Source organism: Lacerta agilis, chromosome 17 (assembly GCF_009819535.1).
Source record: "Lacerta agilis isolate rLacAgi1 chromosome 17, rLacAgi1.pri, whole genome shotgun sequence".
NCBI lineage: Eukaryota > Metazoa > Chordata > Lepidosauria > Squamata > Lacertidae > Lacerta > Lacerta agilis.
The window spans coordinates 13,100,649-13,122,545 of record NC_046328.1 but is presented as its reverse complement, the minus strand read 5'-3'; the positions used below and the strand labels follow the sequence as shown (position 1 = coordinate 13,122,545).

The 21,897-nt window shown below is 44.9% G+C and overlaps 2 protein-coding genes across 3 annotated transcripts; both read right to left on the bottom strand.

Moving 5' to 3' along the window:
• Positions 1-2,978: 2,978 nt before the first annotated feature.
• ESS2 (ess-2 splicing factor homolog) lies at positions 2,979-12,398 on the bottom strand. Its single transcript, XM_033174840.1, has 10 exons — positions 12,136-12,398; positions 11,067-11,235; positions 10,441-10,536; positions 10,025-10,194; positions 9,432-9,552; positions 8,854-8,987; positions 7,105-7,207; positions 6,500-6,609; positions 4,624-4,739; positions 2,979-4,130 (listed from the first exon to the last, which is right to left on the bottom strand). Exons 1-10 carry the CDS (start codon positions 12,283-12,285, stop codon positions 3,845-3,847), a joined length of 1,455 nt encoding a protein of 484 aa, XP_033030731.1. The 5' UTR covers positions 12,286-12,398; the 3' UTR covers positions 2,979-3,844.
• Positions 12,399-17,380: 4,982 nt separating this feature from the next.
• GSC2 (goosecoid homeobox 2) lies at positions 17,381-21,520 on the bottom strand. 2 transcript variants are annotated; one of them, XM_033174661.1, is made up of 3 exons: positions 21,145-21,520; positions 18,136-18,386; positions 17,381-17,677 (listed from the first exon to the last, which is right to left on the bottom strand). In XM_033174661.1, exons 1-3 carry the CDS (start codon positions 21,458-21,460, stop codon positions 17,573-17,575), a joined length of 672 nt encoding a protein of 223 aa, XP_033030552.1. In that variant the 5' UTR covers positions 21,461-21,520; the 3' UTR covers positions 17,381-17,572. The 2 variants fall into 2 exon arrangements, with proteins under 2 accessions (XP_033030552.1, XP_033030553.1); XM_033174662.1 differs by having other exon boundaries at positions 18,136-18,383.
• Positions 21,521-21,897: the final 377 nt, after the last annotated feature.

The window sequence follows — 21,897 nt, the reverse complement described above, 5'->3', positions numbered from 1 at the left end:
CTAACAACTCTCAGCTCCCTTAACTAACTACAGGTCCCATAATTCTTTCGGGGGGGGGGCTGTGACTATTTAAAGTGGTATCATAGTGCTTAAACGTTAAGGCATGAATATAGTCATAATAACATCTGCAACTGGACAGTGAAACAGTGAAGTTTGCTTATTGTTTTTGTCGGGGTTTTCTAAGCACAGACACAACTTGGTTTTTTTTATATATATATTCTGACGTCCAGTAATAGTTGAGAAAGTTGATTTTGCAATGCCTTGCTTACTGATACTTACTTCCTCCACCACTGGTCTACAGGAAGAAATACATGTGAAAAAGTTGTACAGCGGAAATGCAAGAACAGTGTGCATTTGACTCAAGAAGTCCCAACCGACTCGTTTCCTGCAACAATTTTTCATAGGCATTCCTCCAGTGAGAATAAGCCTATCAGAAAAGAATGGGGAAGCTGTGGTCCTCTAAATACTAATGGACTCCAACACCCATCAACTGCAACCAGCAAGTCCAATGATCAGAGATGATGAGAGCTGGAGTCCAAGAATGTACAGAGGGCCACAGCTTTTCCTATCCATGCCATAGGTTTCTTGGTTAAAAAAAAATGGGCTCCTGGTGGCCCCCCAATATTTGTCTTTTGCTAAGATGGTATTAAGAATCATCCTGGAAATGTTATATATTCTCAAGTCTCCCCTCTTCTGGTGCTGTCTAACAAAACAAAGTCAGTAAGTGACAGATCAGAGATACCTTGACCTTGCTATTATGATTTAATGTACAATACCCTAACTAATCTCTGCCTGATTTTATTTTACAGGAGTAAAAACCTGCTCACACAAGTAGGGAAAAATGAGATTTGAATGTTGTTGGTAACCCTTGCACTATAGAGTCATGGCAACTTTCATTAAACCTCTGGATAAGTTGCAGCATTTAGGACTTTTGAGTTTAGGAAAGAGGCAAGTTAAGAGGTGACATGACCGAAGTTTATAAAACGATGCACGGCATGGAGAAAATGGATAGAGAAGAGTTTTTCTCCCTCTCTCATAGCACTAGAACTCTTAAGGCAAAGAAACTCAACAGTTAGAAAATTCACAACGCATAAAAGAAAGTTTTTCACGCAGTGCATAGATAAAACTATGGAACTTGCTCCCACAAGAGGCAGTTATGGCAGTGATGGCCACTGACAAATGACTTTAGAATAGTAGAGAAATTCATCAGGGCTAATAAGACATGATAGCTATGCTCTTCCTCCACAGTTGAAAGCAGAAATGCTTTAGAATTCCAGTTGCTAAAAACCAGAAGAGAGAGTGCTCTTGTGCTCAGGTCATGTTTGTAGTGCAACCCATACAGCACATAGGCAACAATTATTCACACAATAAATATTTTTGTTGAAATACAAATTTTCACCATTTATCAAGTTTGTTGGGGTTGGTGGATAGCCTACTCTCTGAGCACAGTATTCTGGGCTTCCTCAGTAGTCTCGAGCCATTAATGTATCTATTAGTGCTAAATTTAGTTATAGACACAATTTCTTGGCTTAAGCCAAGCTATTCAGTTCTTTATGCTTAAGCCAAGAAATTGTTTCTATAACTACGTTTATCACTAATAGATACATTAATGGCTCGAGACTACTGAGGAAGTCCAGAAAACTCTGCTCAGGGAGTAGGCTATCCGCCAACCCCAACAAATTGGCCCTGTCGGGGGTGAAATAGCAGCTCTTCAACCTTATGGACTGCTAGGGCGAAACAGGGATAGAAAGCTGGCACCCTGTCTTCCACCTGCACTTCACAACTATCGGGAACATCGTTGAACTTACCTACCTTCTTCTTGAACTTACTTAAAAAAGAAAAATTGAATCAATAAGTTGTAAGAACTCAGTAAAATTTGATATTGCCAGTTCACTTCATTTTAGACAGCTTATAAGTTTTCATGAAAAGGGACCCAGGTGGCGCTGTGGGTTAAACCACAGAGTCTAGGGCTTGCTGATCAGAAGGTCAGCGGTTCGAATCCCTGCCACGGGGTGAGCTCCCGTTGCTCGGTCCCAGCTCCTGCACACCTAGCAGTTCGAAAGCACATCAAAGTGCAAGTAGATAAATAGGGACCGCTCCGGCGGGAAGGTAAACGGCGTTTCCGTGCGCTGCTCTGGTTCGCCAGAAGTGGCTTTGTCATGCTGGCCACATGACCCGGAAGCTGTCTGTGGACAAACGCCGGCTCCCTCGGCCTATAGAGGGAGATGAGCGCCGCAACCCCAGAATCGGACACGACTGGACCTAGTGGTCAGGGGTCTCTTTACCTTTACCTTTAAGTTTTCATGGCACATTGTAAGTAATTGTCTTATTTACACAAACTTGATAAATGGTGAAAAATTGTCTTTGGACAAAAATATTTATTGTGTGAATAATTGTTGCCTATGTGCTGTACGGGCTGCACTACCATTATTAACGGCACAGGTTGTATTTCTTCAGCGGGTTCTGTTTGTAGGTTTTCCAGAACAGGATGCTGACTAGACGGCTCACTGGCCTGATCCAGCTAGCCCTTATGTTCTTCTGATATAGACAAGTGGTGCAGTGAATTCTGAGCGCCACCCATCTCTGCACACCTGAAATCATTAACACACAATGACTTATTGGTTCCGAGAGAGACTAACTGAATGGCTTTCTAAGGCCAGAACTCCATTGCCTGGAAAGCCCACCCTGTAGTAGAGGGATGGCCAACCTGGGGCCTTCCAGATGTTGTTAAGATTCCAACTCCCATCAGCCCCAGCCAGGATATCCAATGGTCAAGGATGCTGGGGGCTGGAGTCCAATGACATTTGAAGGCTACAGCAATAACCGGTCTCTGGAATGCTTTGCCAATCCCAAAATTAATCAGGGTCCCACTTTGTGAGCTTTTCACTAGAACTGAAAGCACATTTCCCTGAAGATTCAATATATTAACACTTCCTAATACTGCTCCCAGTTTTAACTTGCAACATGTTTTACCTCGGTTGCTGTTGGCTTTTTTATTTAGGTTTTCTGTTCTTATTACTTTTACACATAGTTCTTCAGTTGTACATGTACTTTTTATTGATTATATACTATATGCTTTACCAAGTGTGGATACTGTTGGTAGAAGAGCAAAATATACAAAAATAAATTACTATTTTTTAAAATAAAGCCAACCTTTTCCAGCTTTGGGGGATATCACACTTACACATCCCATAACCAAAGTCAGGCTTCCTGTAGGCATCTGAGAGCAAAAGCTCTGGCCCTCCCAAGCAGAAATACCAATTCTCCACATCTGCCAAATGCCACATGTCACTGAGAAGCAGCCTGAAAGTCATTCCCTGGATGAATAATGTAAAGCTGGAAAGTGGCTCCCATATATTCATCAGAATTTTTCTAGCAGTGATGCTGAGAGCCGCAGGCATACCCGCTATTTCACATTCGTGCTGAGTCTTTATCCAAAGGCTTTCTGTGTTCAATAAATAAAAACATACGCCTGCACGGACAGAATCAGAGGCACCTAAACGCAACCAACAAGGCCCCCTTTGTAAAACCGCTCAAAATGCTTTAGAAAGGCTCGTGTCACGTACATTATTTCGGCTACAGTCTTTCTTTCCTTGGGTCCTGGGCTCATGTAGCACAGAAGGCAACAAAGATCAAACCTGATGCCTGGCCAAAAAAGGCTTCTTCTACATTTGCTACTCCTTGCAGCTGACAAAAGTGCAGCAGCAACACAGGATTGGAGGGTAGAAGCAATCCTGAAAATCTGGGCAGCCCTTCTTGTCACTATTGTGTTTATTTTGTCAGCTATATCCACATACTCTGCTACGCAGGGCCCTGCAGAGGAGAGAGAGAGAGATGCCGTTCCTCAGAAAAAATCCGAGGCTTTGCGTCTTTTAGGCAGCTGCAGCAGATTGTCTGTGATTGAGGTGGGGTCCTGAGTCCCTGGTGTTTGAGACGCTGTCCTGGAAGTTGGGGTGACAGTTGGTGTCTGCGGCCCACCTGCCGGGGTCTTGTAGCCAGGTGTGCTCAGGTGCGCAGGGGATGGGGTGTAGCTGGCTCTGAGGGCTTTGTCTGTGAATTTGCTGGCAGTCCTGTTTACTAAGCGCTGCATGGCTGGTGACATCGCTGGGTTTAGTCCTTTGGGAGTAAGACTAGAAGAAGAAGAAACACATGGGTTTTTTAAAATAATAATAATAATAATTTTAGCTAAGAGACAACTTGCATTGTTTGGTTGTGACTAGGTAAGGCTCTATCTGCAATATCCATGTAAAAGCATCGTGGCACCGCTTTAAACAGTCATGGCTTCCTCTAGAGGCTGCTGAGGGCTGTTAGGAGACCCCTATTCCCCTCACAGAGCTACAATTCACACAGTACCCAGAAAAGAGGATTGTTTACCTCCCAGACATAGCCCTGGCTACCAAAAAGGTATCTGAAGAACAGATGAAGCAGAGCATTCAGTATCTACCACTAAGCTACGACATCCAATTTCTTTGCTTCTAAAAACCAACAGCCAAAATTCAGGTCAGCCATTCTGGCGCTCTAAAAATGCCAAGTCTTCCTATTCTCCCCCCCAGTGTGTTTTTCCTCTTGAATGCTGCAATTAGATTTTTGGGAAAGAGGCCCCTGATTTTAGCAAAGTCTCACCTGGCGAGGTTCTCCGTGACTCTTCTTAAAGCTTCCTGCTTTTTTGCTCGGTTCTTGGCAGCTGCCTCGTTGGCCATCTTAAGCCCTAGCCTCTCTCTGCGACCAGGCTCCAGGATCTGGGAAAAGAGCAGGAATTACCAGTGCTACATGAGAAACTCATCTTTCCAGCCATAGGTTCATTGCTCACTTGTGCTTTTGCTATGAAAGCAATGTAGCCAGAGGTGGGGAACCTATGGATGTTATTGGATTCCACTTCCCATCCCTGCATTGAACATGTCCAGGGCAAACACAGAAGCTCTACACCATGTGCTCCAAACTCTTCAACAGTGCTACTCAAACTAGGGCAGTAAAAGACCTTAGAGCAGGGGTCCCCAAACTTCTAAATGCGGCCCGCGGATGGTCTGGGAATCAGCGTGTTTTTACATGAGTAGAATGTGTCCTTTTATTTAAAATGCATCTCTGGGTTATTTGTGGAGCATAGGAATTTCTTCATATTTTTTCCCAAAATATAGTCCGGCCCCCCACAAGGTATGAGGAACAGTGGACCAGCCCCCTGCTGAAAAAGTTTGCTGACCCCTGCCTTAGAGTGTAGGGCTGGGGTAGGGGAACCTGTGGCTCTCTAGATGCTGCCTGACTACAACTCCCATCATCCTCAACTACTGAGTTATGCTTTTAGGACTTATGGGAATTGGAATCCACCATCCAGAGGGCATGTCAGCTACCCCTGGGCTAGAAGAAGAAGAGTTTGGATTTGATATCCCGCTTTATCACTACCGTAAGGAGTCTCAAAGCGGCTAACATTCTCCTTTCCCTTCCTCCCCCACAACAAACACTCTGTGAGGTGAGTGGGGCTGAGACTTCAGAGAAGTGTGACTAGCCCAAGGTCACCCAGCAGCTGCATGTGGAGGAGCAGAGACATGAACCCGGTTCACAGATTACGAGTCTACCACTCTTAACCACTACGCCACACTGGCTCTCAGTGTAATGGATCTCAGAGTAATGAATTGGTTCAGAGAGACCTGGGTTATAATTCCAGGTATGAGACAAAGCTCACTGGGTGATCTGAGGTTAGTCACCATCTCTCAGCCTGACCTACCTCCCAGGCAACTGGGCAAGTACATGGTGGTGAGAGAACTTGATACGTCGCCCTGAAGTGGAAACAGAAAGCTGCACACATAACCCTTCTCACCTAACTGAAAAAATACCCAAGAGTATAAAACTGAAACACCCTCTATCTAAGCCACCTTCTTAGAGCTGCTTTGCTTTTGCAAGAAGTATACTGGTGGGTTTTTTTTTGTTTGTTTTTTACAGAAAAGACACTTCAAGTGCAAAGATGAGACACGGATCTCTAAACTTGGATGTGCTGAATAGCTTTAATAATAACTGCTGTCCATCAGTGCCCTCCCACTGCATGCAATTTTGACTGCTAAGAGACACTCATTTCTTCTTCACCTTTTCACCCACTTATCACAGCAAATGCAGGTGTACTGCAAAGGCAGCAGAAGAGCTCTAAAGCCTTTGGGCCCAGATGGCTCTGCAGTGGGTGATGGGATTGAAACAGGGAAAAGAAACACCAGGCACCAAGATTCCCTTACCTTCACCATAGGAAGTGGGCAACAGGAGAAGACCCACGAGTTAATTCCCCACTGCCTTTGTCACTTTGTTCCCGCTGGCTACTGGTGCACACAGCTCTGGGCTTTAATATGCCCAAGGCTAGAACAGATGTTTCTGGTGCCCAAGTGGCAACTGCAGTACCTGACATCCTATTTGAGCCAACTCCCCCCCCCCAGTCGAAAGCCACAACCTCATTTGTGCAGCCAGGCTCCACTCAGTTTGCACAGCAAACAATGTTCTGAGAAACTCGCCCTTTAAATACCTTGAAGGCTGGTCCAGGGGTCCTGTCTACATACGGTGTGTCTGAGCCTTCTAACCTCAAAGGGGTGCTTTCAATCTCACCCCACGTCATAAGAGGGGAGTCGTTCACACCTATAAATAGAGTTTCAGAAGTTAAGTCTAATGAGATGGACTGATAGCAGGCTATTTGCTTAAATATTGCCAGTTATAGCTTAAAGTGTGGTTGTGGTGGCCTTCAATTAAATCCACAAGACCTTCCTTTTTTGGGGGGGGGGAATCGTGGTTCCCCAATCGCTATGCAGCCTGACCCTAGCTAAGTGGGTCAGTAATAAAGAGTTAAAGGGACAGGCACCCTTTCCTCTCCATACCCCAGCTGACTGCCCACAAACACTCTCTCCACTATGTGCTCAGTATTACTAGCCAATGCCAGGAATCACAATGTAATTATTTACTCCATGAGCCATCCCCTTGCTTCAGCCTGTTAGAAAGCTATGCTTTCTTCCCCATAACCCTGCAGAATTAGCTCCTGTGGCTGAAACTGCCCTTTCCCAACGAACAAGGTTTTGTGGACTTGGCGGGGGGGGGGCTATCTCGGTATTCCACCCCCCCCCCCCGGCCTCTTCTTACCGGGAGCTGGGGAGGGCGTGGCCACAAATCCATATCCATTGACCTTTGGAGATTCCTGGGGTATGAGCTCCTTCCCATCAGGACCGACTTTACCCTGCTTGTACTAGATTTCGCAAAGGAAAAAAAAAGAAAAGTTTGGTAACAATTGCTTACACAGATTCAGAAAGCTTGCTTAACATTCTATAATCTTTTTTAAAAAATTGTTTTAAATATTTATACCACTTAATCCTGAGCCATCTAGTACATAGGGTCTCGCTCTTTAACTCCTCTAAGGCAGATCATGCACGAAGCTCCCCGCTCCCTACCTTCAGTAAAAATAAAACTGATACTTGATCATTTGATTACGTATTATATAATGTTTGGCAATATACTTCACTGGTCATATTGGCACCTGATGCTAAACCAAGATTTAGCACGCTGCACATAAGCAAGGAAGATCCACAACAATCCTTCGGATCACACACTCCCCTTCTGGTTGGCTGGCAGAGGGACTTCAAAAGCTTTTACTCATAGGTTTTACTTAAACCTAGCCTTTTCTGTCATCCAGACAAGGAATTGTGGTTTAATGTTCCTGAGCCAGATTTGAGGTTCTTGTATTCATCTACGAGGCCCTTTAGCAACTTAGTCCAGGATACGTTAAGAACAGACTGATCCTTTTTATCCCTGTCTAATCACTAAAATCCTTGGGGGAGTCTCAGCTGGAGGTCCCCTGTGGCTGAATTACTCGGCTCATAAGCCTTGCAACTCCCTCCAAAGTGAATTAGACAGGTGCCCTCCCTGCTGAACTTAAGATGCACGACAGAGGCTTTCTTATTCAAGCAGGCATTAAAAGGTAGTGTTTGCGTTTCTGTTTGGTTTTACGGTTTTTATTGAGTTATTCTCAGCATGGTTAATTTTTATGTACATCGCTGGCAAAGGCCAACAGTTGAGCAGTATGTTGTTGTTCAGTCGTTCAGTCGTGTCCGACTCTTCGTGACCCCATGGACCAGAGCACGCCAGGCACGCCTATCCTTCACTTTGTCCATGGAGTTTTCTTGGCAGGGATACTGGAGTGGGTTGCCAGTTCCTCCTCCAGGTGGATCACGTTTGGTCCAAACTCTCCACTATGACCTGTCCATCTTGGGTGGCCCTGCACGGCATAGCTCATAGCTTCCCTGAGTAATTCAAGCCCCTTCGCCACGACAAGGCAGTATAGAAAGGCATTGAGCAGTATAGAAAGGCATTAAACACAATACAATAGTTTTTAATCCAGTCACCTTCAACACCCACATCTGAAGCTGTTTTGCAACTGATCATGATCCCCTGTCTGGGTGATATGGCAAGCTGTGATTAATAGGGGAGGAGAAAAAGCTTCCAAAGTCATCCTCCCAGCTGAACAAGGAGCAAAGGTGTTTGCATCCATGGCTTGCTGTGGTTCCCTCCTGTTCATTCACCATGGTTTTCTGCAAAATGCAAATGCAACCACTGACGGTCAATATAAACAGAGAACAGCAAAGTCTTCTGCAAGAGGCTCTCTCCACTGGAACTCACCAGCCCTCTTTCCTATTTAAAATTGCATTTAATCAATTGAAGGACTTTAAAGATGCTCTGCTTAAAGCTAGTAAGGGTAGAATTTTCCCTCAGCTGCATGTATTGGGGGGGGGGTGGAATATATAATTTTATATGTATCCATCTGTAAGTAGAGGAAATGTGGAAAATATGCCAATTTCAAATAAAGTGGATGTGGGAAAGTTAAATCAGCTCTCCAACCTGAGCATTGAGTGCTGCTGCCTGTTGGAGCTGGGATTTGCTCAAGGCTTGGCTGAACGGATCCTTCAGGAAACGGGTGTTTCTGTGGACAATTTCCCGTGGCTTTTTAAACACATTCTCCTCTTCAGGAACACCTGGAAAAGGCAGAACATTAGCATCAGACCGAAGACCTGATATCAAAGCTGTAAACAAAAGTCTTGCCATTTGCAATTTTTAAAAGAAAAATGTACTCCCGTAAGTTAAGAATGAAAACTCAAATAGAAGAACCAAGGATGCGTTTTCTCATAATTACACTTTCATGCTCATCTCTCAGTGGTGCAGGGAATGAATCAATATTCCAACACACACACCCCATAATATTAGAACTCAGAAGGAGCACCTCAAAGGCAGCAATGATCAATTAGGCCCAACAAAATGATTAATTTTGAAAAGGTACTGAAAGATGAGAAGACACACAGGGAAGAAGCTGCAGGGAATCTTGCCGGTGTGTGTGTGCACATACAAACACACACTTACAGCTATCGGTCCATTTGGCCGTCTCCATTTGCTGGAGACTCCTGCGACATCACTGAGCTCACCTGGTGGGTAATACATGAGGGAATTCTTAGCCTTGTACTCCCATGTCTCCACCCCAGCTTTCCCATTCGCCAGGGCCTGCTGCTCTTCTGCTGACGGAAGTGCCATCTGCTCCTGGTGCCGCTGAAACAGATTTGACAAAGATCTTCAGTGATGGGCACAAACGGTAGCACATAAGAGTGAAAAGGTGCAAATTCAGTGGGCCTGCAATTTACTTGGGGAGTACCGGTATATAATTAGTATCTTACTTTTCAGTGTGGAGAATGCATGCCTTACTTTGTTACTTTATTACTTTGTGTATCGCTTTGTGTCGAAACAGGGCTCAATCCCATTTTTTTCCACTAGAAGTCAAGACTGTGTGTATGGCACATACCGGTTCATCTACAGGCCCCAAGCACTTGACCATGACCAGATTGCTTAGCTAGAGTGAGTTTGCTGCATATGCTTCAGGGAAATAGGTGATCATTTCAGAAGAGAACGCAATCTAAAAGTCTTAAGGGAGGGCTGTGTTGGTGGTCCTCTCTTACCAAGGGAAGATCAGTCTCCTACATGGAGCTATTTAAATAATGGAGATACACAAAGCTCTTTCCTGCACCTGGGCAAATTCCTCTTCTGCATCATAGAGCCATGAATGCCTGGCTCTCTCCTTCTCTTCTGCCACATCCATGATCTGCTCAAAGGAAGCGTTATCCTCGCTGGTGTGTTTTGCCAAGAAGCTGTCCAGGCTGGGCAGAGCATCTTTGCTCTCTTCTTCCTCCGTTTCACCTGTAGGAAGCCCGGGGGGGGGGGGGGACACACACAGATAAGACTTGGAAGTCCTGCCTCAGTCCTTCAAAGGATGGATTTCCCCATGCTTTTGCATGTAAACCATGTGCTCTTGTGTCACCAAACTGCAGCTGCTCCCAATTTTTAATACTAGGGATGCCAGAAGGAATTGTTTCACATCCTCAGCCCTGAAACCAAACAGCAACTTATAGAACAACCCAAACAAGCAAAATGAGAATTTCTTACCTTCCTCTGTAGTTTTTACTGGGAGCTTGGGTTTATTCAATGTGGAGGGGTCACCGGGATGAACCTCAGGTGTTTCAAACGTGGCTGGAGTAACATCTGTTCAAAAGTGTTTTTGAAAAAGCAATGATTTAGGAATGTATTGTTCCGACAAGGCTCCGGTTGAAATATCCACTGAGCCACAAAGTACAGAGTGTGTACTTGATTAGCACATCCCCCATCCACCTAATTACCTCACAGGATAAAAGGGGGATATCATATATCACGTGTAGGGAACCTTTGGACCACCAGATGTTGCTGAACTACAAATCCCATCACCCCTGGCCACACTTGCTGATGGGAGCTGTAGGTCAGCAACACTTGTAGGGCCAAAGGTTCCATAAATGCTGCCTCTAACTATTTCAAGAAACAGAAAAGAATGAAATGAAAACCAAAAAAAAAAAAAAAAGCAAAACAACCCAAAAAGTATTCAGCAGCATTATGTGCAGGTTTTGGCGATGCGTATAAATTTGCTCTACTGGGTATTCTTTGCAAATCATAAAGACACCCCCAAAATGACAAAGGAACATGTTCAAAACTATACAATAAACATCAACACCAATAATCCAAAGATCCAAATAAATCCTTACACGGTGCAGGGGTGTCTTTGGAAGTTCTCCCCAAGGAAGAGCCAAATTTGATGGCTATCTGTCTCATTTTCTCCAAATCACCACTTTCTTCAGCATCTAGATAGTCCTTCTGAGCACGCAATTTCTCAACGTCGGGGAAAAAATCCCTTTGGATTATTTTCTCCAAACTCTGTTAAAACACCAAATTAACAATGTTTCAGGGTAGGAGGAAAATAAAAAAAATTAAGGAACACATAATATAATTTTGTGGTCTGCGTGGCAGGATCCTCAGAAATTTAGCTTAAGTAAAGCAGCTTGCTGGCCCAGGCCTGTCAAACCTTCAACCCTGTGCTGTGACACCTTAGCAATGTATTCCATCTTACAAGGTACTCAAGAAACCACCCTGAGACCTGCAGGTATAGGACAGCATATAAATTAAATAAAATCAATAAATAAATGCCTTGTTTTGCACCCCAAGAAAAAAAATGTTTTGATCCAAAACTCAGCTGGCCTAAATTAATGTAACCGTCGTCACCAGTGGATACAGAAAACAGCCATCATGACGAGCAGACTTACAACTTTATAAGGTCTGTCTGTTGGCATCACCCACATTTACTTATTTATCTTCTAAAGAAATATGTGCAGGATATTGCTTCTAAAGCAAGCCAACACCTGAAGGTCCAAGTTTGTTGGTTGCTCTGCAATGCTGCCTTCCTTACTGCCCTCTAGTGTACCGGTATGTATGTATTAATATATATATATATATATATATATATATATATATATATATATATATACACACACACACACACACATACATACACACACACACACACACACACACACACATACTGCACTACACCCAGGGGTCTCTGGGCAGTTCACAGAATAAAATCAATATATAGAACCACAAAATACATGATAAAAATGAAAAAACCCCAATAACCCACACTACAATAAATAAATAAACAATACCACCCCGCACAACTGTCTCTCCAAAAACCAAGGACGAGGAAAGGCCCCGGCAGACCCCCCCTCCCACCGGACCCCCCACCCCGCCAGACCCCCCGCTCCCATTCCCCTCGCTCGCCTGGATGTAGCTCTCCTCGTCCAGGACCCTCTTGCTGCTCTTGGGGGCCTCCTGGGCCGCCTCCTTCACCACAGCCACGGCGCCCGCCTCGGCCGGGACAGGCACCAGCGCTCTGGCCGAGGCGGCGGCGGCGGGGCCCGGCTCGCCCATCTCTCCCGCCAGGCCCAGAAAATCCCAGCAACGGCGCCTCGGTCGCCCTTAGCAACGCAGCCGGGGGGTCCTTCGCACGCAGAGGCCCGGACGGAGCGACGCGCCTTCACTTCCGGAAACAGCGACCCCCGACGCCCGGAAGCGGGGCGGCTAGATCCCACCTCCTTTTTTCCTCCCCACTGCAGGGTAAAGGGCGTGGAGAACCGCAAAGGCCTTCGGGATTTGTAGTCTCTGTGAGAGGGGAAATCGCCTAGTCAGGAAACGACGCCTCGCTCCATCCGTCGCCATAGAAGTGTAAGCCGTTAGGTGTTTCCAAACAAATGCAGCTTCCGGGTCTGTTTGGAAGCCGAGGTTCAGCTGGTCGGCATTGCAGGGTTGGAGTATCTCTTCCATTGGCGCCACTTGGAGTCCAATTGGGATCCAATGTGGCCCTCCAAGTCTCTCTGTCCAGTCCTCTAAAATCTCCCCAGGCCACACCCCTCACCCTGATTGATCCCCCGGACGTTTAACGGTCTATTGGTAACTGCCCCAACGACATATGGTATCTCCGCTGCCACCAGCCAGTATATTCACTCTGGCAAATGAATAACTTACTTCAGATTCAGATTTTGGTAAAATAAAACATAAGTTTCTTTATTGTTGTACAAAGCGTAATGGTTTCAAATGACTTGGTGAAATGTTTAGTATAACTGTATGGTTATTCAGATAAGTATATTTCAACTCTCAACCCAGTATTCCAATAACTATCCCTAATGCCTCCTGTTTAGTATTAAACCTGCTCTAGCTCTGCTCATTGGCTCTATCTCCCTCTCTCTATCCTTCCCTAACTCAACTCAACTGTCTCACTTCTAACCTCTAACTGCCTTTTCTATCCTCTCTAACTGCCATCCTTCCACACTCTAATTGCCTGGAGAGCTCCCATTGGCCGAGCTCCTCCCTGCCAAGTTAACCCTTGGAGAACCTATAGGGGTGAACGCCACAGCCTTCTTCCTGGGAGCCAGTTCCACAGCTTAACTGTGCTGCTTGAAGTGCTTTCTTTTATTCGTCTTGAATTCTTCTTCCGTCTGTCTGAAAATTCAAATGTATTTTCATGCTTGTTTCTCCTAATAGATGTATTTTGTAAACAGTTTAGTGTAGTATAGGCACGATTGCAGACAGCCTCCTCTTTATAAAATTTATTTCTGTATTTATTTTTCCACGAATGTTCATGTTCTTTACATCTGCGGTTCAAGAACTGCATTGTTAGATTTGGAGAAGTGCAGATTTCAAAGGAGAGCAGAGTTTTGATTCATGCATTTGCATTGGGACATGCAAATTTGGGATCCTCTCATTAAAATGCAAACCAAAATAAATTATCTCCCTGCCACCACGTCTCTACACAATATGGAAAGAAAGACAAGGAAGCCGAAGTAGATATTTCAATGTTTGTGTTCACGTGGATCATGTTTGTAATGAGCTAATTTGACACTTTGCGAAGAACCTAGCCATCCTGGGCAGTCACTACTGATAGCCTCATCCTGCCTGAATTTGTCCAATCCTCTTTCAAGGCCATGCAAATTGACGGCCATCCCTGCCTCCTGTGGGAGTGAGAGTAACTACTGTATATTCTGGCATGTAAGACTACTTTTTCATCCAGGAAAATCTTCTCAAAAGTCGGGGGTCGTCTTATACGCTGGGTGGAGAATTTGCGGTCGAGTATATCTCAAACTCCTTATTTTAACTGGAAAAGTTGGGGGTCGTCTTATACACGCAGTAGTCTTATACGCCAGAAAATACGGTATGTGCTGCATGAACGATGTGCTGATTCATATACAGGTGAAACTCGAAAAATTAGAATATCGTGGAAAGGTTCATTTGTTTCAGTAATTCAACTTAAAAGGTGAAACTAATATATGAGATAGACTCATGACATGCAAAGCAAGATATGTCAAGCCTTTATTTGTTATAATTGTGATGATTATGGCGTACAGCTGATGAGAACCCCAAATTAACAATCTCAACTTTGGGGTTTTCGTTAGTTGTACGACATAATCATCACAATTATAACAAATAAAGGCTTGACATATCTCGCTTTGCATGTCATGAGTCTATCTCATATATTAAACTCCAGTAGCTAATGAAAACAATTGCTTACATAAATGGACTTTTCCACGATATTTTAATTTTTTTAGTTTTACCTGTATGTCCCGAATCTTCCAACATCCAGCTTCATGGGATATTCACGACTTCCGCGTCATGGGAGAGGAAAGGATATCCACTTTCTCCAAGCAAAGCAGAACTGTATAAACTTCTATCAGGTCACCTCTTGCAGATCTTTTCTCTAAACTGAAAAGTCCCAAATGCTGTAACTTATCCCCATAGGGAAGTAGCTCCAAGCCCTAGATGGAATTTGGTTGCCCTTTTCTGAACCTTTTCTACCACTACAGTAACCTTTTTAAAATGTGACAACAACAATCTTTATTACGGTCCAGCGACCCAACAATTCATTAAAAACAGTGCCCAATTTCGACAGCCCGCCTTCAGGTTACATAAGCATTTTGTACAGACTTTGGAATAGGGATTATTGGTTCTTGCCGCCACCGATAGAAACTTCGCCACTGCTAATGTTCTGTCATTTGTCCGGTCTTCCAGTAGGAAGCTGACATAGTAAGCCTCTGATAATATCATTTCAGCCCTGGTTTGTTCAAATTTCACACAGTGCAGCAAAATATGTTTTATAGAGTCAATGTCTTGGTCACACAAGCATAGTCTGTCCTGGTAAGGAACTCGTCTCATTCTGCCATCCAGCACTGCAGAAGGGAAGACATTAAGTCTGTCTTTTGTAAATAGCTTTCAGTACTTTGGAAATGTCATATTTGTAATATAAGATGTCAACCTAAAGGCATGCCCATACTGCACTCCCACTGCCAGCGGACTGCGGACTGCAGACTGTGTGTGATCGACATCGCAAGTCACCGTGTGCAATATCCCAGAGTCTCTCTGTAGATCGGGGCTCTCTGTAGCATCCTGAGAGCCCTTCCACCACCTTGTGCTGCGCTGGGGACAGTTCCCTGACACTTTCGAAATGTATAAAAGCCTGGACTGAGCTGCATACTTTGCCTCAGTCCGCCTGGACTGGGGACCATAACTTATCAAATGAAGGTGATTTCCCTTGAACTCTATTTGTCTGTCATTTATCAGAATACTCCTGCTTACTTCAGGGTGAGCAACCTGTAGCACCTGCAATAGTGCCAGTTCAGCAGATCGAAGCAGGCAAGTGAACATTTAAGGTGAACATGTAAGGGCTTCATACACGTAACAGGAATGCCTTTTGCTTGGCCCAGTAGTCATACTTCTGCAAAGAGGAGAATGCGAAGAAGAAGAAGAAGAAGAAGAAGAAGAAGAAGAAGAAGAATTGGCCCTAAGCTATAGCTCAGGCACGACCAACAGGTAGATTGTGATCTACTGGTAGATCACTGGACGTCTCTGGTAGATCACTGGTAGACCACTGGCTCCCCCCAAAGAAGCTCAACAACTTTGGCTCCCCTAAAAAAGCCCAACATTTTAGCCCTGCAGCCCATAAAAACGGCTGAACCCCAAAAGCAGGGCTTGCCTCCCTAAAAAAAGCTCAGCAACTTTGACCTAAACCCCCCAAAAAGGGGGTAGATCACTGCCAGTTTTTAGCAATAATATGTAAATCTGGCACTGAGTATAAGGCAGCTTCCTATGTTCTTCTCTACCCCATGTACAGTGTGAGTCCTTTAAAAGAGGCCCCGTGGATACGGAGTACACATGTTCCATGGGGCCTCTCTTAAAAGACCATTCCCAAATCAGGGATTGGGCATCTGATGGCAGAAGGAGATATGTAGGTCCCACTTCATGTACATTGGTACCTTGGTTCTCAAACGCCTTGGTTCCCAAACAACGAAAACCCGGAAGTAAGTGTTCCAGCTTCCGAACATTTTTCGAAAGCTGAATGTCCAATGCAGCTGTCAGCTATTGTTTCCGGGGCACCTGCACCAATCAGAAGCTGTGCCTTGGTTTCTGAACATTTCAGAAGTCAAACGGACTTCCAGAACTGATTAAGTTTGGCGCTTTTGTTTTTGTTATTTATTTTGCGTTTCTGCTTTTGAGGCTTTCTCAATTAATTTGTTTTTGTGACTTCGTGGAACCAGGTTCAGCTACTGATTGATTGATTGATTGATTGATTGTGTGACTGCGGAAATGGATAAAAGCCCCCCATCCAAACAATGACTATCCTCAGTGCAGCTAAGGAAAAAAAATTATCATCTACAATACTGTTTTATTTATTTTCTAGTACAGTATATTGTTTAGTGCTTTCATTTTATGGATCAATGGTCTCGTTAGTAGAATTCATGTTAAATTGCTGTTTTAGGGGTTGTTCTTAAAAGTCTGGAATGGATCAATCCATTTTGTATTATTTTCCATGGGAAACCACTCATTGGTTTTGGAACGCTTTGGGTTTAGAACAGACTTCTGGAATGGATTAAGTTTGAGAACCAAGGTACCACTATACTTTAAAAGGTGGGGAGGGGTCATGGCTTAGTGGCAAAGCACACAATCTGCACACAGAAGGTCCCCAAGTTTGATATCTGGCATTGGGTGGACTTCAGATAGATGGGACCCTGGGCCAAGCTCTTACTTATAGGCCCCTCCTCTGACACTGGACCCTAGCAGTACCGGAGTTCTGCAATGAGCTGCCCTTTTTGTTTCCCACAATGCCCCGATGTAGCCTCACTCCTGGGGCATTGTGGGAAATTAAAATGGCTGGTCGGTATGACTGCCCAGTGCTGTTTGGTCACTTGCAACCCTACCTGGAGATGCATGGGATTGAACCTTTTGGCTCAAAACAAAGGGCTGAATTAAATCGAAACAGGAGAGGTTGCTTTATATGGAGTCAGATATTGGCCCATTCAGCTCAGCATTGATTACACTGGCAGGCAGCTGCTGCTCTCCAGGATTTCAGACAGGTGTCAGGGGTTGAACCTGGGACTTCTGCATCCAAAGCAGAAGGAGCTCTAAGTCGCACCCTTACTTTAAGCTTTAAAAGATCAAACATGTCTTAGGGATCATTTATTTTATTAATTTTTTGTTACAGTGGGTTGAACACATTATATTCCGCCCCTCCTTGAAAATATACCATCTCTTCTTTCTCCTCTTAATAAATCATGACGATTCCTCCCCGTTTCGTATCGCTGTTCCGTTTCTCCTCCCTCTCTCCCGCCGAGATGCGCAGAAGCCAATGGGACCTTCAGCACTTGCCAAATCCAGCCTTCATTCCCAGTCATCAGCAGTTTCCCTCAGAAGACTTCTTGGCACCTTGAAGGACGAGCGCCGAAGCCGAAGCTCTCTTTTGATGCCGCCACTTGGCTCGCCGATTCTTAAACCAAACCTGTGTGTTTCATAAAAGTGCCCCCACAACAAAGAGAGGAAAAATTGGTCCACAATCCGACACATGATTTTCCTCTTTAAAAGATACTATGGGTTTTATCCAGTATTAGAGTGAACGGGCACAACTAACCTAGGTTCATTAATTTCAATGGGCCATAGCGAATGTTAGCACTACTCAGAGTAGACTCACTGAAACTGATGAACCTAGGTTAAATAATAATAATAATAATAATAATAATAATAATAATAATAATAATAATAATAATAATTTATTATTTCTACCCCACCCACTCTATGCCTTGGAAGCAGACATGTTTCGCTTCCCGTTGAGTGTGTTCCATTTGTAAATTGAGTCCCCTGCTGCTATGGGAAAGCATGCCTTGGTTTAAGAACTCTTTGGTTTAAGAACGGATTTACAGAACGGATTAAATTCGTAAACCAAGGTACCACTGTGCTTACCTCCACTCTCTCTTCCTTCAGGTGAATCCGGTTAGCCAGGTGTTCTCTGGTAATGACATCTGGGTACTGGTTCTGGTGGAAGAGGGCTTCCAGGGCCTGCAGCTGGTCGTCAGTGAAGATGGTGCGGTGGCGACGGGTCCGGCGCTGAATCTGGTGGAAAGCTTGCAGCTCGCTCTGGCTCCCGCGAGGGTTCTTGCACGGCCTGCCGACGGGATGGAAAACCCGCATGGGCCAGGGAAACCTTGCGTCTGCTAAAGGGAAAGTTTGGGTTTCAGCAGGTTTGCCTTTTATCAGAGGCGTAGCAAGGCCAGGTGGTACCTGGTGCGGAAATTTTTTTGTCACCTCCCCCACACAAATTGAAATTATTTTTAAAAAAGGAAAAATAAGATACTTACAGTTGCAAGTATTTTCTGTTTTATTTACTTAACATTGTCAGCATAAGCACTTAAAACTCCCCCCCTAACTTTGTTCTCACATCCCACCTCTCCTCCGGTACGTTCCAGGGTTTGGGTCCTGAGTTGAGGGAGCTTTTGTTTCTCTCCTTCCTTACCCCTTCTGCTTCTTTGCTCGCCTGCCTCCTTCCTTCCTCTCCCTGCCTGCCTGCCAGCCTCCTCCAGCAGCCTGGGAATGCGGGGCAATGGTGCACCACCTGCCCATGTCTCCCAAGCCTCCCCTGAGCTGTCAAAACGAAGGGAGAAGGGGGGGAAGGTGGCTGGCAAAGTGGCGCAGCTCCCCACTTCTCCCAACGTCTTGGGAGTTGCGGGCGGGTGGCGCGCCAAATGTCACCCCCCTCAGTGATGACACCCAGGGCAGTCCGCCTCCATCGCACTCCCCTTCCTACGCCTCTGCCTTTTATGCAAAAAGCAAAACATGTTTTTGTTTAATGACCTGGTCCATCGTGTTATGCCAGACATGGCAGAGGCCCTGTGCTTGCCTGGCCTTGATTCCCTTTGGAAGGAGTTCCCTGGGGTGGTTTATTGGCATTTTGTAACACTTGCAAATAGGAAAGTTAAGCTTAAAAACTCCCCAAAAGAGAGGTGGAGCCCACCAACCCACATTTCAGATATCTAGGGTGGCGCTTGGGAACCTTTGACTTTTCAAATGTTTTTGGACTGCATCTCCCATCATCCCTGGCTACTGGCCATACTGGCTGGGGCAAATGTGAACTGTTGTTCATCAATATCTGGAGGACAACCAGTTTCCCATCCCTGCTGGAGTTAGCCAGCACCCTAAAACGTTTACAGAACCCAAATTCTGTTTGATGTATCTTCCCATGCAGCTTAATTGCAGTTTCTCAGTAATACTTACACCTTCAAGGTCTATAATCACCCGTACCATGATGTATGTAATGATCCCAGTTCCTTTTCTACTTCTATATACAGATTTTGACAACCAGTCCTTATTATTTCATCTAAGTGGTTCACAACCCATATTCCTAAATATTTTCCATTTTGCTCATTTATCCATGCAATTTTCCTTGCTTCCATAAGATCTTTTTTTTAATTGTTTGTGATATTTACCCCAAGCCATTCTGATTTATCATCAATTATTTTATAGCCTGATATCTTGCTACACACCTTCATAACTTCTTTAAGATTTTCCAGGGGAAGATATTGTTAGTACTACTACACTACAATATCTGTGTACAGCAATATGTTTGTATCTATGGGACCACATTGCACCCCTTTTATATCTATATTCTACTTGGTAGATATTGCCTCAAAAATGAGCTGCAGTTTCTCTTCATTACCAGATACTGGGTGCCTCCAGGCTGTTGCTGTTTTCAGGTGGGAGATTTAATCTCATACCAGCAAATGTCGGTTGCTTATTTATAGTTGATTGGGAGGTCTTGCACAACAAACCTACTTTCCCCAAGAGATTAGAGTATTTGTGATACGGAAAGTGAGAGAGAAATGCACTGGAAAGTGTGGGATAACAACACAACATCTAACCTCTCTGTAAACAAATCAGAATGAATGCTTATTAATCAGGCAACATCATCTAGTCTCCCTGCTAACAAATTGGGACGGAAAGCTCAACAAACAGGTGAAAAGGTACACTGTACCTAGAGAGCATTTTCCACCCAACTTTCCCCTCTCCCAGTAAATTCTACACATTTTGGTCTCACTTTTGCCCAAAACAGCTTCTCCCTGGCGGGTTATATTGTCATTTTCACAACCACCCTTCCTCTGCCCTCCAGTGAGGCTGACAAATCGGTTATTTGTGAGAGGTTTCCAACCTTGTCAGTTTTACCGGAGAGAAGAGGGAAAGGTTTGAATGATTTTATCTGATTGCGATATCCCCTTTATGTCAGCCTGCAGCGGATTCGTGATAACATTTAAAGTAGGGAAAAAGAAAAGTTGTGAACTGCAGGAAACAGCATTAACTGAAGTAGAGGAGGGGTCTTGAGTGACCAAGAGCTCTAAAATGCACAGGCCATTTACACCCCATGTGTGTGATGGATAAGCCAGCTTACCTTTGTCTCTCCCTTTACCCACGACTCAAAGGTCCCATCTGCACTGTACATGTGAAGCACCCTTGCGTGATGACTTTCCCCAAAGAATCCTGGGAGCTGTCGTTTGTGAAGGGTGCTGGGAGTCATCAGCAGAGCTACAACTCCCACCGTGGTTTAATGATCGATCCCCTTTCCCAGGGACTCTGGGAGCTGTTATATAAATAAACACACTTCTATCCATTTTACAACGCAGTTCTCCTGCCAAGTGCAAATTTCAAAGGGTCGCTGCATTCCTGTTTGGGTATAGTTTCGGAAAGCTGCACATTGCGGAGCTGCGACTTGAAACGCAAACTGAATGGAATTTCTCCCACATCCTTAGCTGACCCAATGACCCTCTCCCAAACTTCTCTCCCCCTCCCCTTTACACTATACAGAGTAGGGCAAATGAATCCCGCGCGCAGCTGCGAAGCTCAACACAAAGACCAAAGTTCGGCTGACAGCTCCCTGCAGCAGCCAGCTTCAGGCTTTGATGGCAAGCGAACAGGGATACTCACTGAGCCAGTTTGCAGCGTCCTGCCAGGAGTAGGGACCGCTATGAACACAGCAGCAGCAGCCGCAAGGCACAGCATCCACCTCTGCCTCTTCCACCTCCTCCTCCTCCTGCTGCTGCAGGGGGCCAGCGGCCATTCCCCCCAGAGAGCACAGCCCCTTGGGCTCACAGTCCAAGATCCCTCGGAAGCAGAACGGGAGGAGGACAGGGGGTCTTCGCTCAGCCGAGCCGGAGAGGATGTTCTCAATTGTGAAGGAGCACGGTTTCTTGAGGGTCCTCTTCCCAAGGTCTACTATGCCTGAAGGAGCTTCGGAAGACATCCTGCTCAAGGGACCTCAGCCACGCCGTCCTGCAAGAGAGAGAGCTGACTTTTTGGGAATGGAACCAAGAAACTAGTTTTCAAAACGGCGACAAAGGGAAAATATGGAGCAGAACTAACGTTTTGGCTTCTTGGAGGGTTGTGTGTGTGTGTGTGTGTGTCGGGGGGGAGCTCAGCTTCTTATCCAACCTCCTGGGCCATTTTTTTTATTATATATGCTCGCAGACAAACAAGATCACATGCATATATATCCCAGAACCAACCCCCTGTCTCCCCACCTAAGCGAGCTGCTTGGTAACCTACGGCACCCTAAATATATACGTATATATCTATATAATCCTTCTTGGAAAGGAAACCATAAACCCCCTGCTGGAATAAAATAAATTCTAACTAATCTTGACAGCTTTGTGAAGGGTTAGTGTGGATCTAAGATTTAGC